General features: G+C 38.5%; 1 protein-coding gene across 4 annotated transcripts in view; it reads right to left on the bottom strand.

Annotated features, from left to right (window-relative positions):
- Nucleotides 1-18,302, bottom strand: part of KLHL29 (kelch like family member 29) — a 613,218-nt gene that overhangs the window by 113,372 nt on the left and 481,544 nt on the right. For all 4 annotated transcript variants that reach the window (XM_072143641.1, XM_072143640.1, XM_072143638.1 and 1 more), the window contains one exon: nt 12,480-12,618. In XM_072143641.1, coding sequence (XP_071999742.1) covers nt 12,480-12,618 — 139 coding nt within the window. The remainder of the gene's footprint in view (nt 1-12,479; nt 12,619-18,302) is intronic.

An 18,302-nucleotide genomic window follows, 5' to 3' on the forward strand; every position in this document is an offset into this window, starting at 1 on the left:
AAATGTACTATTCTGAATCTAACGATTTCTATTTGTATCACGTTTTATTTTTGTTACTTAACTTTTTCTTATTTGTTTTATGCTTTTAAAAATTGGATTATTATTTAATGCTCAGATAGGGACCATCATAGCGTGATGACTATAAGCCATATGTTCCCCTTCTTTCCTAACATCACTATCCCAGTTTAGTTTTGAGTTTGGTTTCTAAGGATCCACTGTCTAACAAGCAGACTATATACTAAAGTTAGGTCTTCGAAACTAGTTGTTAAGAAATAACTCTTGCCATAAAAACCATGCAAGACATACTACAGTCTCGAAAGGTCTTGACAAGACGTTTCCAATGAGAAACTAACAATTTTGGAAAACATTCTAAGCCTTCCTTATCCAAGCTGTTTAGGCGGCCATGTTGTCCATAACATCCAATCACAACTCAGATTTCATTCTTCCCTGGCATTGAATAGGAGCTCTGATTGGTGGCAATGGGTAACAAGGCCTATAACCTAAGGTGACCTAATTTACCGATCAATGCTCAAAAAGACAATGAGCAAAAACAATGATTTTATAGGGGAGTCTTAAAAATCTCTGAGGAAACGATCTCACCCCAATTTTTAGGTGACCAAATGCCACACGACTGACTGGGTTATCTTCCAGCCCAACCATAGATGATTCAATATATTCACATCGGAGACCTAAATCATGGCTACTACCGATTCTGGTGAAAATTGTTGTATACTGTATATTGGAATCTCTATGATGATCAGACAAAAACATTTCGAAAAAGTGTGAAAAAAACCTATTCCGTCAACTATTTTTTTTTCTACATTCCTTAAATTCTCATTTACTTTCCCTTGATGTCCCCTTAACTTGCGCTATGTGGATTTATACTAGTCTAAAGTTTGACCAAGCAAAAGTTGAAAGAAGAAAAAAAAAAGTATATATAAAAGAAGTCTGCGCCGCTGTGGGAAATATAAAGATAGAATAAAAGATAGCGAATCAATCAAACTAACAGCAAAGCGCTACAAGGGGACAAATTCTAGGCCCCGTCTGGCGCATGAAGGTGCTTTAGCAGCTCTGGGCTGTATGATAGGAAGAGAAAGTGATATACTTTTAGCTTTTCTTTTCCCGAATCGACTTGCTTTGACCTGTGATCTTTAAACAGGCTCTGATACAGCGTAAAGATATATAAAATAAAACGCCGCCTTTCATCAGACTTTTTGATCTTTCCGTTTTTTTCTCCAAGGTTATATGTTAAAAAAAGTGTTGGTTTTTTTTTTTTTGTTCTAAAAATATATTGTTCCCTTTAGGCACTAAAAGAAAAGACCTTAGTGACACAGCTTTGAAAACAGAATACGAGACAAGATAGACAGACAAATGGTTAGAGAGCCAAGGAGAGGGGAGAGGGAGGGAGGGAGTCACCCAGATCTCCCGCACGAAGCCAGAAGCCATCCTTAAGGAGTTTTCAAGTCTGTTTTCCTGCATAAAGTGCTAAATCATTCGAAATCAAGATATTGCCTGCATTTGGAAGTGTACATTAGTGCATTGGGAGCTATCGTGACTGTCACGACCGGATGGGCCTGAAAGAGTAAACAAACGGTAAGAGAAGATTGGTAACGGAGAGAGAGAGAAAAAAAGAAGGTGGGGGAGAAAGCAAGCGGTTATTGGGAAAAAATATGGAAATTAACAAAGCACATGGCCGACCATAGAGAAGGCTTTCCTGAACTCTGCAACATCCTAGAAGAACTGGCGTTAACATTCTCCATTTCTCCCTGGCTACATCATCGACAATCGGAAATAATATGACACGTCTTTGGCCTTGGTTCTCCTACACCATGTTGGTCGAATAAATAGTCTAGCTGAAGCTACAACAGTTTATGGTGACCAATTATTTTTGAAGATGTACTGGGCACACACATTCATACCTTCAACACAGCACACATACACACATTGGGGCAAATTTTTCAAAAGCGCCTATAATTTAGACTTAGTTAATTTAGTCTTATTCTAAACCAGGGTTAACAAAGGGCCCAACGTTGACCCTCAAAAGTGATGTAGTTTAAGATTTTCCAGTGTTACCTTTTAGTAGTTGCTTTAGTTGACGCCAGAAAATCTGCCAAAATGTTGGCACATTTGCATGATTGTTGGCACAAGCATCACCCCCACCCACATGGCCACCTTAATTATACCCCTTTTCTTATATTAGTTGGTACAAATCAAGAGAGATTGATAAATTGGCCCCATAGTACAGAATAACTTCAAAAACCTCCATTGCAAAATGTGGGTACATTGTTGGCACATGCACCCCCCACCCATGTAGCCACCTTAATTAAGTCCACCTTTCTTGTAATAATTGGTACAAATGAAGACAGATTGATAAATTTGCCCCAAAGAACAGAAGCATGTCAAAAAAATCTCCATTGCAGAGGATAAGTGAGGGTCCCGAATAAGTAATGAGGTACTCATTCACTACCATTTTAGCAGTAGGGCAGAATCAGAGCACATGAGGGGTCTATAGCACACATACGGGGGCTACATTGATTACTTAAAATGCCAAGAAATGATGATACTGACATTTTTCTGTTCCAGTGATATCAGAAAATCCATAACAGTGCCAAATTAATGCAATCATACAATGCCACAACAAAAAACATACAATGCATACATGATAATGCCATACATAAGATATATAACAGTGCCTAAATTATACCAACACCCACTGCAGGACAGAAAACTTACAACGTTGTGTCATACCGAAAATACAAAGCAGTGCCCTGATAGCAGCACTTTACAGAAGTGATAGAAGAACCGGTACCACGCTGAAGGGTCAGCCCAAAGTTCTTCCCTGAAATGTCTATGGGAAGAGGACATCACAAATACTGGGTGTACAGGTGCCCTAAATGATCCGATGTTCTAGCAGAACATGGCAGAAGCTACTGTAGCTCATAAACACCAAGCCATTGGACTGGATCAGTACACTCGGAAACTTCCAGTAGGCACCTGAACTATTTATGGACTGGTATGTATGTCAGTACAATATGAAATACAGTTTGTGAAGGCTCTGGTTCCTCGAGGCAGGCTATGGAGGTACATACGATAGGTCTGTGTTCAATTCTAATTGAAATGTAGGTAGTTATCCAGGTCAATGTCCCTCAAGATAAATGGGTTGGCAGCAGAAACCTGAGCATGACAGATGGAACCTGCTTAGCAAATTCAGAGCTGTCAATTCCAATGGCAACCCTTGTGTTGATGCATTATGAACTGGAATTGATACAGCAAAAATATAGTGAGTAACAAAAACTCAGAGGGCTACAAAAGTGATAACAGAGTTTACACAACTGAGATACTGAGGTGACTCTTTTGCATGGATTAGCACAACAGTTTAACTTTCATTAGGTCCTAGCGTTGATGGTCCTTCTAAAGTTTACATGTAAACTACCACCAGACAATAAATTCTGTGAGTTGTTCTCCGCTTTTCAGTAATTGTAAGTTGCATTTTTTTTTTTTGGTTGTAGAAAAGTTTTGGAAGAATTAATGTGGCCACTACGATCAGTTGGGTACAAGGGGCCTCATGGCCAAGATAAAAGCTTCGTAGCTTTGAGGTGCCAGACTATTACTGGTGCCAGACTTTGTTTATCAGAACTGGTAGAGACCTCTTTGATTGAACCTTAACATCCTGCTTTTCAAAGAGATGGATTGTTCTGCCTTTTTAGTAGGTTACCCCTGGCTACCCTTACCATCTTCAAAGGAGTAACCACGTAGCCTTTCTAACTTTCTAACTTCTTGATATACTACTCATAGCTAAGTTCTCCTTATCCAGGGCAGAGATTCTGTTTTCCCTTTTCCTGAATCTGAAGACCTTCAAGGCTCAGTGCCTTCTTCTTCGAGCATCAACACCACCTCAAACTACAGTGATAAGGGATCATCTTGAGTTAATTTGTCAAATGTGTCTCTCAGATGCCCTCAAAGTTGGGTAACAACCTATGAGGTAGGCCATTAGGGAGGCCATGGGGGATACCCTGAAAACCCCAGTTGTTTCCATACATGGCTCGATTACTTTACAAGCCTCTAACTCTGCGGCTCCTGGACATTACTGAAAACCCTTGAGGTACAGTGCCTTCTTGGTCCCCCTCGAGCATCAGCACCACCTCAAACTACAGTGATAAGGGATCATCTATGGTTAATTTGTCAAATGTGTCTCTCAGATGTCCTCAAAGTTGGGTAATAACCAATTAGGCAGGCCAAAAGGGAGTCCAAGGGTCCTTGACATTACTACCGGTCAGTGGTGCTGGACACAAATCGCTCCCGTCTCTTCAGATAACTTTCAGACAACTCAATAATATTTATTTTTTAAACACTTCATTCAGGAAGCAACATAATCTATTTCTCGTATTTGATTTTGTTGTAACCCGAAACGTCTCCCAGCTTTATCTCGGCGGGGATAAATGCATTACTCAGGGTTTTTGATATGCATAAAGCTTTTAAGGGGGCAAAGTTCATATAAAATCCTGTAAAGTAAGCAAGCAACTACGGGAAAGAATATTTCATGAAAAATAATGCCCCATGAGAAGGGAAGGCTGCGGCATTGAAAGGGTTACAGGCAATTAGCGCCTTTAATTACGAGTCTTTCAGAACTATTTTCTGTAAGTGTAATCAAGTCAATTGCTACTTTCTTGTAATAGCTGCGTGAATAGAGAATGGATGCACTCCTGGAGAAAATGAAGAAACATTTACATATGAGATTATTTAGAAAACTGCGTTAAAGCATAAGTTGGCCTTAAAGGGATACTTTGCCTTCAGTCCTGAACGGAATAGATATAAATTTCAAGGGCATAGAACACAAGGCCAACATTCCACATTCAACTATGAGACAATCAAGGCATGCCTTGTGAATAAGTCAGAAAATTCTGATTGTTGGGTGTCTTGACTTTAAGACTCCCATTCAACCAAAAAAATGGGAGCCTACACACTTGCTAAAGGGGTGTAAAGTGGAGACTCGAGGCCTCGGGGGCAAAATTTGTAACTAGGCCAAAGAGCCTTCTGAACATTTCAGGCATCTAGGCATGTGAATGATTTGTACTTCTGCTGTCCTGATAATATGTCTTGCCTAACAACAGGTTCTAAAGCAAGCAGGTGACTACCCTGGATCTACATGTCTGCCTCGGGACCAAAGTAGTCAGCAAGCATTCTGTATGGTGAAAGACATAACGACAAATCACCACTTTCTCCTAAAAAGTTGCAATAATGTAGAAAGAAATGTTGGATGTTGGAGTCATTTTCATATTTCAGAAGGGCTCTGGGGGTTTTTAACAGAGCCCCTCCATGCTGTAGCTTTACAGGCTATTACACTGCCTCTCCGTTCCCCGTGCTTCTCCCTCCCTCTGCTTGATGTAATGTTAGGCAGCAGCCCAAGTTTCAGCACACAGTGCACTGGAACACTGTGCTCCTTCACAGTGTAACAGCGCGTAAAGCTACAGCATAGAGGGGCTCTAGTACCACCCCACAGAGCACTGCTGGCTTCTTAGCATAATTTTAAAAGTTAATTTTAGAATGAATGGATGGCCTGGATAACAAATATAAGAAGTCACACAGTCACTGAGCCTGGATCTATGAGTAAGTGTCCCTGCTTTATCATGATGGATTTTGAAGGTAGATTTCCTTTAAGGCTGAATCCAGCAGAGTTGGACATGGGCACTTGTATTCATTTTGTTGCCGTATGAATAATTTATCATATACACAAAGTAAACATTTAAGTATTGTCTCATGTCTAGATAATTTCTGTTTCTATTAGATGCATAGAAATTCATTGTGAACTAGTCAGCAATAGTAGCCTTGGGGGATGGAATGGGACAAAATGTAAATTCAATATTCAAATATATTGGGGTCATTTATCAAAAGACTGTGTAGTCTTAAAAAAGTCTTATAAATAAATTTTAAAAAGTGGAAATATTCACCATAGTAACCAATCAGTAATCACCATAGTAACCAATTTTAGAGTTGCTTCCACGCGCTTGTCCCGTCCCGCAGCCTCCTCCGGACCCAGTGCTGTAACGCCGTCTTTGTCGTTTTAAATTACATTTTTTTTCTTAAACAATTTTACAGAATGAAGCAGAAGTTTCGATTTTCTCCTGAATCCCTCATTTTTAAGCTCAAAACCATATCTGCGGAGAGCACAGGGGAAGAAATTTTTTAATGGAAAAAAAAGGCCACGGGAGGCCAAGCCTCTTCATTCCCGTTACTATTTGTCTTTGTGTAAAGTAAATATATGGAGGCCAGTCTGTGATCAGCCTGTAATAAATGTCTGCCGACCTCTCGCAGTCTTTTCCGGTCATGTAAATTTGGCGTTGATAGAACAATTCTATATAGTTTTGTTACCGTCCGTTTTATTCTTTTGTCCTACTTCTTATTCATCAACGGATTCGTCTGAATGTTCTACGGCCGATCGGAATGACACTGTATCACATTGCTATGGTGTCTTACATTCCATCCCTTACTACTTATTCCTTCCTAATCGGGACGTTTCGAACAATTGAAACGAATGGATGCATCGTTACTGTATCAAACTCACCGTTTCAGAGCTTGCTGCGTTAGAACTGACTAAGTTACATTTTGGGTTTGGTTCACGTGATTATGGACAGCCAAGAAGATGTAACGAATGTGAACCGACAACTGGGTGTGACCATTGCCTGTGGCAATGGGGTGTGGCCTGAAACAGTCCGATACTATGAAATCAGTGTTGACTGCGTCACACAATGTGCAGGCATTATAATAAGGAAAAAAGACACACCCAGGTGTCACGTTATCATTCATTCCCTGGAAGAATAACAAAGATATTTAAAGGTATATTCTAGATTTTTCCCCCTTTATTCTTAGGATGGGCGGGGTCTGACACCAAGGACTCTCAGTGATCAACTGCTCAGTTTAAAAGAATGCAACTGTTAGAAGAGACTAATTAGGTATGAATGGACATGAACTTTAAGTTCGGGGTTCTGGTGCGTCTTGGTCATATTGGTGGATTGGCGGCCATTCCAGCATATTGACGCCCCTACCTACTAGCCATGGTTGTAATTGGCAAGGGATGTCCCCCATTGATGTTACCCAATCACAGCGATGACAATAACTGCCAATCTAGCAATACATCCACGTGGCGCAGGACGGACCCGAACTGAAAGAGCAATCACGCTCATCTCAAGTCATAATCTTAGGATGCTAAAACATTTTGGCTTTCCAGGGAGGAGTAAAATAGAGTTACTAAGGACAGGTAGTGAAAAAAATTAATTAAAAAAAAAAAAACAAGAATCACACAAACCAAAAGATTCTAAAAAAACATTGAATGTAAAAAAAAAAATCTATGTTTTGAATGTAACAGGCTTCTTAATCTGTATATAACCCAAGGTTTTTGTGACCAATTTTTTGTTGTTGTGACAATTGGGAAGACTGTCCATAATTACAAAAACATGGAGGCCACACTTATCTACAGGTGGTAAGTGGGACTACGTTTCATCTAAAGTCACTGCATTAGTGTAACAATACCAGGCAGAGGTGGACCTGTCTCTAGAAGAAAGGAGACATGTTTCCTTAATCCTGGACAGTTCCTTAAAATTTTTGTTGGCTGTCATTTATCAGAACCAAGGTACAAACACTCCCCGGGTTACATACAAAATAGGGTCTGTAAGTCGGAACTGTATACTTTATCATTGTAATCCCAGCCAGAACTTTTTTGGTCTCTGTGACAATTTTAAAAATCTTGGATTGTCATAAGAACCAGGATTAACAATAAATCTTCATTACAGACACCTGTGATAACTGTTACAGCTGATTATTGTAGCCTAAGGCTAAAGTACAGTAAATTACCAATAACCAGAGGTCCGTTTGTAACTAGGGGTCGTATGTAAGTCGAGTGTTCTTAAGTAGGGGACCGCCTGTATTACATTTTGTTAAAATTTTCCTCCCTTATTACTTTACTCACAAGAAAGTTTCCTTTTATCAAGAAAGTAATCATGAAAGTGCTGTAAGAATGGGAAGAGGAAGAAAAAAATATGTGAAGAAAAAAGACGCAAAAAAAAGCGGCATAAATAAAAAAATAAAAAGTTGGTTGGTTTACTTTTCAGCATCGTCTATCAAATATTTCATTATAAATCAAAAGATGCCTCTCCCTCTCTCTCCTGCTTTGAGTTATTCAATCGAAATAATACAACACAAATTCAAACGTTCATTCTTTTTTTGTGTGTTTTTTTTTTTTTTTTCTTTTTAGAAGAGACGTTATGAAGAAGACAGATGTGACAGCTTTACTGAATATGCTAAAATTTACTTTCACAGATTCTTTAAACATATTTTCCATCTGGAACTTACTACATCTCTCGGATTTCTTCCCTTATACCGTGTGATGGATGAATAAAAAAATGTAAAAAAAAAAAATATGCTTATGTAGAAAATAGATGATTTGTGCAGAAATATTTGAATAATCTTGATAAAATAGGTCAGAGCATTGTTGAGAAGATTTCTAAATTAAGGTAGATTTTGTATTGTTAAAAAAAACCCAATATTTATGAAGCAAAAATGAATCTTTTTAAAATACTTGAAGTTTTTAATGATTTTATTTGAAAATCTAACATATTTATTTAGGCTAGTAATAAAGTTATATTTTAATTATATAAATTATCCATATTTTATTAATCATTATAAATACTATTTATCTTTTTGAGGGGGTCTGTATTAATTACATTTTATCTGTTATAGCATTTGAAGAAAGTTTGGGATTCATTTTATATATTTATTTTGTTTTCCAAGAAAAAAAAAAAATCTGTAAAAAATATTCCACCAATTTCTGTACAAATTTATTATTAAACACTTTTGTTGTTTTTATATGTAGTTTTATACCATTTAAATTTTGTGGATGGATGTACTTTATACAATTTTTTTTGTATTTTAAATATTTATTGCTGCTTTGCTGCTGTTTCATTTATTTTAACTTACAGAATTTTTGTCTGTTTTGATCTTTCATTTGTTGAAATGGAGTTCATTTACTGCTCTGTAGAAGTTAAAACCTCCGTTTACATAGGACTCTGCTAAAAGCATCGATGGGTTTCATTGATTTTAGCACAAAATACTTTTAGTCCTTTTTTACAAAGGTATAGTTTCGTACTAGTTTTAGAATGGATGTTAATGTTCCCTATATAGACTCTCTGGTGTTAGGTGCATCCATGTAGCCCCAAAGGAGTGTTGTCTACCAAGTTGTCCCACTGTTAGGCCCCTTTCACACTTGCGTTTTTCACACGCGTTTTCTGCGCGTGCTTTTGACGTGCAGAACTTGCATTGCTCTCTGACCCATTGTAATCAATGGGTCTTTTCAGACTTGCATTTTTTTTCACGCACACACGCGCGTTTTCTTAACGCGCGTTTAAATCTCGACATGCTCTACTTTTGCAAGTCACGCGCGTGAAAAACGCACCATACAAGTCTATGGAGACGCATCAAAAACGCATCGCACTCTGAGACACTTGCAAGTGCAATGCGTTTTTCATGCATCAATTGCCATAGAAAAAGATAGAGCTCAGTCCTGAGTCCATTTCACACGCATTTTCTGCGCGTGAAAAACGCATTGAAATTGCATTGAAAACGCGCGTGAAAAACTGAGACACTGAACAAACTCTGACTGAAAACTGATTGCACTCTGTTGCAAAATGTGCGTTTTTCACTGACCAAACCCTGATCGCACCCTGATCAAACTCTGACGTCATCTGCAACGCGAGTGTGGAAGGGGCCTTAAAGTAACTCAGTCAACTTCAGGACCATTTTCTTTTGAGGGTCCACATACAGTACAGACTTGTAGTGGACCCTGTATATGTACACAGCCGCCAAATATTCAATTTATCCAAAATGAATGAGGAACGACAGATCACAAGGAGAGCAACGATGCTCCTTAAAGGGGTTGTTCACGTTCAACAAATAATTGATTTTGTTTGTGTAATGAAAAAAAATTTCAATATACTTTCTAGATAGTTTTCTAGATCTCTGCTGGCTGTCACAATTTTTTTTCCTAGTGGACAGAAATCTGTCCATGATCATGCGATGCCACACAGGTGCACGGCTCGTTAGTATCACAGAAATTAATCAGAGCTGTGTGTTATAACGAATTGTGCACCTGCATGACATCCGTGTTACTTCTGTCCACTGGAAGTAAATAATGAAGCTTCCTCTAGAATAACAGCAAGCAGAGATCTAGAAAACAATGAGGAATTGATACAGAAAGCACAATGTAAAATCGTGTAACATTTCATTACACAAACAATATCAATTATTTGCTGAAAGTAGACGACCCCTTTAAGTGATATTTTAAGTAAAATGCAAATACAGGCAGTCCCCGTGTTACGTCCAAGATAGGTTCTACAGGTTTGTTCTTAAGTTGAATTTGCATGCAATTCGGAACTGTATATGTTAGAACTGTAACTCCAGACAAAATTTTTTGGTCTCTGTGACAATTGGAATTGAAAAATTTTGGATTGTCATAAGAAGCAGGAGTAACAATAAAGCTTAATTGCAGACAACTCTGATAACTGTTACAGCTGTGTATTGTATCCTAAGGCTAAAGTACAGTAAATTATCAACATCCAGAGGTCCGTTTGTAACTAGGGGTCGTCTGTAAGTCAGGTGCTCTTAATTAGGGGACGGCCTGTACTTACTAAAAGAGACATATGATGAATGGCATTAGTTTTTCTTTAAGTTATATTTAGAAAAAAAAGTCAATTAACAAGCACATGATAAAAATTGGGTCCACGTAAGGCCCCCTTTACAAAGCCTCCGACTATTTTGAAGAGGACTGGTTAGATAAATGTTCCAATATATTTTTCAACTCTGTACCACTGGGAAGAGTGAAAATAACTGATGAATTCCATCCACTAAGTGATAAAATAAATTGAATTTCAAAAGCATAAACACTGAGGAGCGGGAAGTTTTTATTAGATTTTTTTTTACTTTTACAGAAAAAGGCTAGAGGGCTCCATCCATTGCTATTATCTATGGAATAAGTAGCCTCTGTACTTCTAAGCGATAAAAAACCATCAGCCGCTGCTGTGAATATTAAGCCCGGAACGTGGCAGAAGATAACACAGGGTCAAAGAGAACCATCCAAACAGATGAAAACAAAAATATACAGACAAACAAAAACACTGCACGCGCCACGTACTCACATAAGCCATCAACAGAGTTAAAAAAAAAATAAAATAAACACAGTCAGTCAACAAAATCAAAGCAAGCGTTACGCACACGTCTCTCTACATCAGTCATAGGAACAGATACAAAAATAACAAAAAATTCGGAGCAGATGCATCAATCTCCTGAAAGGGAAACGGCAACTTCTACATCGTTAGTTTACAGAAAATTCGGTATTTCTCATAGCAAGCAACGGTAGCATGAAGTCTTCACGGCACACGGCTATCACCCTCCCGCTCTGGCACTCAGCTCAGGGCCATGCTGCAAAGCAAAGAATGCACCAGGATTAATTTTTTGGAGAAAAATTTACATGAACTCCATTCCTAACGTTCTCTCTTCGAGAGATTTTTTAAAACTCTTATTTGCTATTCTAACTTAGGAGGATGGATTTTTTTTCCCCGTATCTGGAATGTGATTAAAAAAATAATAAAAAATACTAAACATAAAACTAAGTAAACAGTAAAAACCAAAAATAATTAAATTAAAAATATCTCGATGGGTTCGGAAAAAAAAACAAAAAATGATGGCAGATGACTGGAGCTGTCTACATGGTCTGACCCGACTTTGTTTAGGCAGATATTACATTTAATTAATGGAACATGCGATTGATGCTGTGTGTATTAAATTTTTTTTTTGTGTGCGAAAGACAATTAATTTGATCGGTGGCGTTTGCTCTAAGCTCGGTGTTCGAATAATGATGGCAGAATTATTTTATAAATTGGCTGCAGAGGTAATTAGCCGGGGACCTACTAAACACTGCTGAAGCCATCAATTAACACGGACCTTTAATGTCACGCAGTCTGAATGCTGTTTTTGTTTTTTTTTTTGTAGCCGTTTCTGTTGTTTGTTGATATTTATCGGCATGAAGCTAACAAAGTCACAACTACTTTCTAATTATGGGAATGACGGGGGCCATGTATTTAACCTTTAAAGAGGTGGAGGTTTTATCTTAGGAAGGAACGGGGGATAAAAAAGCCTTTTTTTTTGTGTGGGTGGTAGATGCTAAACTTGGGCACCAGAAATAATTGCTCTGCAGGAGTCTGAGGCAAAAGTATTCAAGGGTTTTTTCGATTTGAAAAGTACATTCAAGAAAACTGGAAAGAATGGCTACTGGCTCGGTGACAAGGAGATTCATTCTTCACAGACCTGCAAGAAAGGGGAGGAAAAATAAAAGAAAAATATAAAAAAAAATAAAAAATAAAATAAAAAAATAAAGCCACACATATGCGCCCTACAAAAGAACAGACCAGATCACAGCTGGAAGGGAGGCAAACCTTTTAATCAGGTCCTTGAAATACAAGCTGCAGGAAGCTAGAATATTTTGATGGACTTCAAACTCTTTTCCTTCAACAATAATTTTCAGGTCTGTAAACTCTTTCGATCTGCGCTGCTGGTTCAGTTCCTTCAACATTTCTGCAGAACAGAGAAGACAGACATTGCCAGGGTTCCAATTAAGAATGAGCTACTTGTTTCTTTTTTTTTTTTCTTTTATAATGTAGAATAAATGAAGAATAAACAAATGAAAAATATTGGAACAAGAGGTGCGTACCATAGTAACCAATCAGAAGTTTGTTTCGATTACAAATTACTCCAGGTGGTAGATTGAGACTGGTCTGAACATTCGCCTAAGTTGGGATATGGTAAGGATACACCCCTGAGCTGGGGCATCATGTGGAGACACCCCAGAGCTAGAGAATGTTGTGGACACACCCATGAGCTGGGGCATCATGTGGACACACCCCAGAGCTGGAGAATCATTTGGACACACCCATGAGCTGGAGAATCATGTGGACACACCCATGAGCTGGAGAATCATGTGGACACACCCATGAGCTGGAGAATCATGTGGATACACCCATGAGCTGGGGCATCATGTGGACACACCCCTGAACTGGCTCTAGTGAAATCACATCAAGCGGACACAAATTCAATTGGAATGTATTTTGCTTTACATTAATTTTTACAAATGGCTCCTTTGATAAGTGAAAAGGCCGAGTCTAGTCTAACCTCTCTGTCCACTCTTAACTGTGCCATAACATAGAATAAAAAATTTTGATTGGTTTCCTTAGTTCAGCACCTATGTATAACTGTGCCATGGTTGTCGTTGAGTATCTCTTTTTTATATTGACACATAGAAACATTATATTGACATCATTTGTTTTTGGCAAGACTGGACGGTAAGAGTGGTCACAGACAACGTAAAAAAAAATAAATCCACAGGAACATAAAGCAAAAATGGGCATAAAAACACAAAGCATAAAAACCTTTCAGTATACAAAATACATACCAGCGGGAATGAAATACATTGTCATTATTGATCTATTGTTAATGCAAGTAGGAAAGAGAAATAAAACTGAAAGAAACGTGGCAAGACTCTTGAAATACTTGTCCGATCGCAAATTCTATTTAATACTTTTGGGTCTTACCAGGTAAACATTACATTATGAGGCACAGTATGAGCAGGTTGTGTTTCAAAAGGATTAAAGACCTGTGGGAACAATAGATCTTGGCTCGCGTGTATGTGCAGAAAAGTTAATATTCAGCGTACATCAATGCAAGGCAATTATATTTAATGGAAACAATTATTTATAAACAAATCAATTATAGTTTGTGTAATTAATTTCTCGGAACAAACAATCCACCTCAACCAAATCAGATAAACAAGTGGTAGAAAAATTGCAACGTCAAAGGCCCTTTGCTGTAAATCATTAGGGGGCCACAACTCTCGGGAAGGGAAAAGGGAAGCGGAGAGGTAGGCGATGAGAGTATTAAATGACCTCACCATATTGAGTAACAATTGAGAAACATAGTGCCCAAAACAAAGACCTACCTTGAAGAGTGTATCCTGTTGTCAAAGGCTTTGCGAAGAGGCGAGTGATACCTGAGCAAAAGTGTCACCACCATCTACCAAGAGGCTGCATTTTACAAAACTTTGTCCAACAGTAGATTTAATAGGTTGTTCAAGAAAATATTAACTTATCAGCCTTGTTTATAGTTCCTAAAACTCTATAGTCCTCACCAAACTATGATTTTTTTCTAAACGCTAGTAAAAAAACGATGTAAAATTTCAAAATTGTTTCAAAATTAAGTCAAAAATACACTCCGAGTTTTAAATTAATTGTAACCACAGTAACTCAACATACATTGGAGTTTTGGGATTTAGAGGTAACTGGTGTTCTGATTGTGTTTGAATGGGTATCTGCTGAATTGCAACAAAAGTGTTCTGAAGTTTCAAAACTGAATTTCAGGCAAATTTCCAAAAATCCTAAATGGCAAGATGTGCCATGGGACTAGTAAACTTAGTTTTGATGCGGTTATCCAAAATAATTGACCAGAAGTTCATATACTGTAGCTGAAAGATGATTGTCCAAATTGAAATCAAAATATCTATAATCTTCTTGTCCGGTTGTCTCTAGAACAAGTCTACTCTAACTACCGGTAATCCTCAAAATTAGAAGAATTTTTCAATTGTCAAAAATGTTTTCCTTTTTTTACGCACACACCATTTTGATTAGGTTAAGATCTATAAGTTCCTTAGGACAGATTTGAGAACAGTTTTGCCAATGCCCTCTAAAATTGTATGATGCCAGCTTGTGGAAGGAGCTCATATTGTATAGAATGTCCAGCAAGAAATCATATTTACCAATAGTCCCGATTCTGGTGAGACAGTAGTAGAAACAAAAAACAGAGTGGTTTCATCGAAAAAAGGAGTTTTTCAAGGTGTTACCAGGGCAAAGCTTAATATTTTTGGAGATTTAAATGTAGGTAATAAAATGAAATAAACTAAGAAAGGACATTTAGTATCGTAGTATCAAAGCCAAACCACCTTAATATCATAATCCACAACACACTTACTAAATGAATAACCAAAAGATGGTGTAACTACATATCCAAAGGCAGAACCCCTAAATATAGACCTCAGACCTGACTCCAAATAAAAACCTAAAATTAGACCCTCATAATTCATGGTGTTATCACATTATATGAGAGATGACTATTAGTGGAAGGGGGTGAAGATTTGCCTATTCTTCAGAGAGATCCTAAGGTCTCCCGTTTTTCTCGATTGAATTGGCAAGTTGACTTATAGTTCAAGAAAAATGACGACTACTAATGAATTCCTTTTATAGTACGCTCTCCCAGAAAGCAGGTTATCAAATACTTCAAGGAATGGACTTAATGGCACGACCACCGTAGAGGGTTAATTAAAGTACAGCATGTTTCGTCTAACTGTTTTCCGAGCTACAAAAACGTGAAGCAACTGAAGGAAATCTTCCAGTGTATCATTACAAAGCTTAGGTAAGTAAATGTCAGCCGGCGAGCTTATATATGTTTAATGGAAACATGGCGGTGCCTGAAAGGCTAATTATTCCGTTGTGAAGTGGGTCAGCAAACTCTGGAGAGTGAGGAGATGATGAGAACACTTGTGAAATAACAGTGCCTTTTGTCATGCTCAGAGTGGAGCCAGAAGACTATTTCATCCTATGGCTCCACATGTTCTCATATTCTCGAATCCTTTATTTTTTTTTGTGTTGAACGTAAATCAGCTCGAATCTTGGTGTGAAATTGGAGGCTGCTTTGGTTTAACAAAAGCAATAATTCACATTTTTTATAGCTCACGAGAAGATACGTCAGTGTCTCGGCTCAATAAACAAAGACTAGAAGGGAACGTACAGAAGGTCTGGCGCCAACCAACAGGCGGGATGAGAAGGATCTTTAAAACAAATAGGAAAATATAACAATTTAGAAGTAGAGCTGTTATATAGGTACCGAAGGAACGTGAAGATGGAGCCCAATGGTTGTGGCACCTTGAGTCTTCAATATCGCTAGGCTTTGTCATTCTGGTCCAACTGCAGACACGATCCCACCAGTTGGACACTCTTTGAGCTGCAACTTATTGATAAGTTACTTTAACAAAACAGATCAGAAGAAACATAGTCACAACCTTGTGTAGCATACCTGCATGTCGTTGATTGCACAGTCCCTAATTTTTGAAATCAATCCTGGCAAATTTGATAATATCCATGATCATTAAGAGGCTTAAAACCCCACCCTAATAACTTGATGACTTAAAACCCCACCCTAATAACTTGATGACTTAAAACCCCACCCTAATAACTTGATGACTTAAAACCCCACCCTAATGACTTAATGACTTAAAACCCCACCCTAATGACTTAATGACTTAAAACCCCACCCTAAAGTTGACTTTGGATTGGAATGGATTAGTGATCCCAACCAATTAAATATTGATGATCTATGATAAGGATTGGTCTTTAAGAGCAAATCTGTTGTTCATTTTTTAAAATCGGAACGAATTGTCGACTTTCATGGACTGAATATTTTCTGACTCAGCGGGGAAAAATCATGTATATATAAACATAACAGGAGTCTAACCAATCAACTAAACTTTGCATAGATTTTAATGGAATTTGATGGACTTTCTGTTACTGTCTGCACCACATCCTATATATTTCGGTTACAATAAGAGATAATAGATTTGTAGTTTTTGATGAAATTTGCAGAAAGGCAAAAGAGGACAAATCTACAGTATAAAGTCAAGCCACACCCCCTTCATGCCTGTCCATGTCCACCTGGAAATGAACACAATAACTAGTGACTTGCTAGTAATTGCGATGATTTCAGGGCCTGTACACTACAAAAATTGGGCTACAGATCCAAATAAATGTCCCCCCACGTCTATGTCTACGTTCTGCTTCTTCTTACGTAGTATGGTAGAAAGGCAGAAGGAGATAAATTTACATGAGGCCTATGTTTCACCCTTTCAAAAAGATCTTATCAGTCTAGACAGGACATGGTTAATAATAACCCGATTATATTCCTGGTAAACCTAAAGCTGCATTTGCACTGATGAGAATAAATGTGGACAATTCTGAGCCGGGGCTTGAGGCAAAGATACACATATTAGAAGGAAGAAAATTGAATTTTTCCTGATGATTACAGCGAAGGAGACGTGAACGTGTACTGAACACTGGAGCAAGAGTGAAATTCTCTTCCACAGCCACCATACAGTTAGACCTGTTTTGCATTTTTTTGAGGAGGGGGGTTTGTGTGTAATTTACAAACTACATGTGCCCTAATAAGAGGTATCTTTTCTGACCTCATCGGTTACCGTATCTTGTTTGTTAAAGAGAACCTACCACCACGAATCTACCTATAAAGGTAGATCGGGTGGTAGGTGGATGTAAGGGACGTGAGGATAGCTCTTTTTAGAGCTAATTCTCACGTCCCTGCTAACTTTTGGGAAACTTTATTGACCTAATATGTAAATTTCGTTATGCGGCTACTGGGGCGTGGAGTAGCCGGCACGAGGCTACACAGCGCGGCTACTCCACGCCCCAGTAGCCACATTACTCCTCCTACCCTGTTGTGTGCGGCGCGCAGCTCCTCGTAGCTGCGCGCCCTCGTCCGACAAGCCGGCTACTGTGCATGTGCAGTAGCTCCGGCCTCGGAGCTGGGACTGCTCAGCCGGCGTTCTGCGCATGCGCAGCACGCCATCATGACGCACGCAACAGGGTAGGAGGAATAATGTGGCAACTGGGGCGTGGAGTAGCCGCACTGTGTAGCCTCGTGCCAAAAATGAGTAAAGATAAATACAGTAATAAAAAAAACGTACAAAGAATAATTGTCGCCCAAAGTTTTTGCTTCTTCCCTCAAATGTTTTGGGCAAACAAAATTTCAATTAGAAATCATGGACTCGGGAACAAACTAGGTGGGGCCAAAGTTTTGGAATTTTCGAATTTAGGTAAAAAAAACCCAGCAGTACAATGAGAGATACATGACTGTCTGTAGAGAATAGTTAACAACCAGTCATTTATAAGTAATAGGAAGAAGGGCACATCTCGGAGACTGCCAGGGGGACATCCTTAGGCTATGAGACAGTTTACAGCTACAGTGGGAGAGAAAATCGATATGCAGAAAGTAGTTGAGGGAGCAGAAGTTTACAAAGAATAAGTGATTGATGTCAAAGGTTAAAGCTCGAACAGTCGAGGGTCTGCCAAATAGGAATCGCCAGCGGCCAACAGTTATTGACATGCCTCCAAGTATATAATGAGCTATTCCAAGAAGATGTAGCCCCA

The sequence above is a fragment of the Engystomops pustulosus genome, chromosome 3, assembly GCF_040894005.1.
Source record: "Engystomops pustulosus chromosome 3, aEngPut4.maternal, whole genome shotgun sequence".
Lineage (NCBI taxonomy): Eukaryota > Metazoa > Chordata > Amphibia > Anura > Leptodactylidae > Engystomops > Engystomops pustulosus.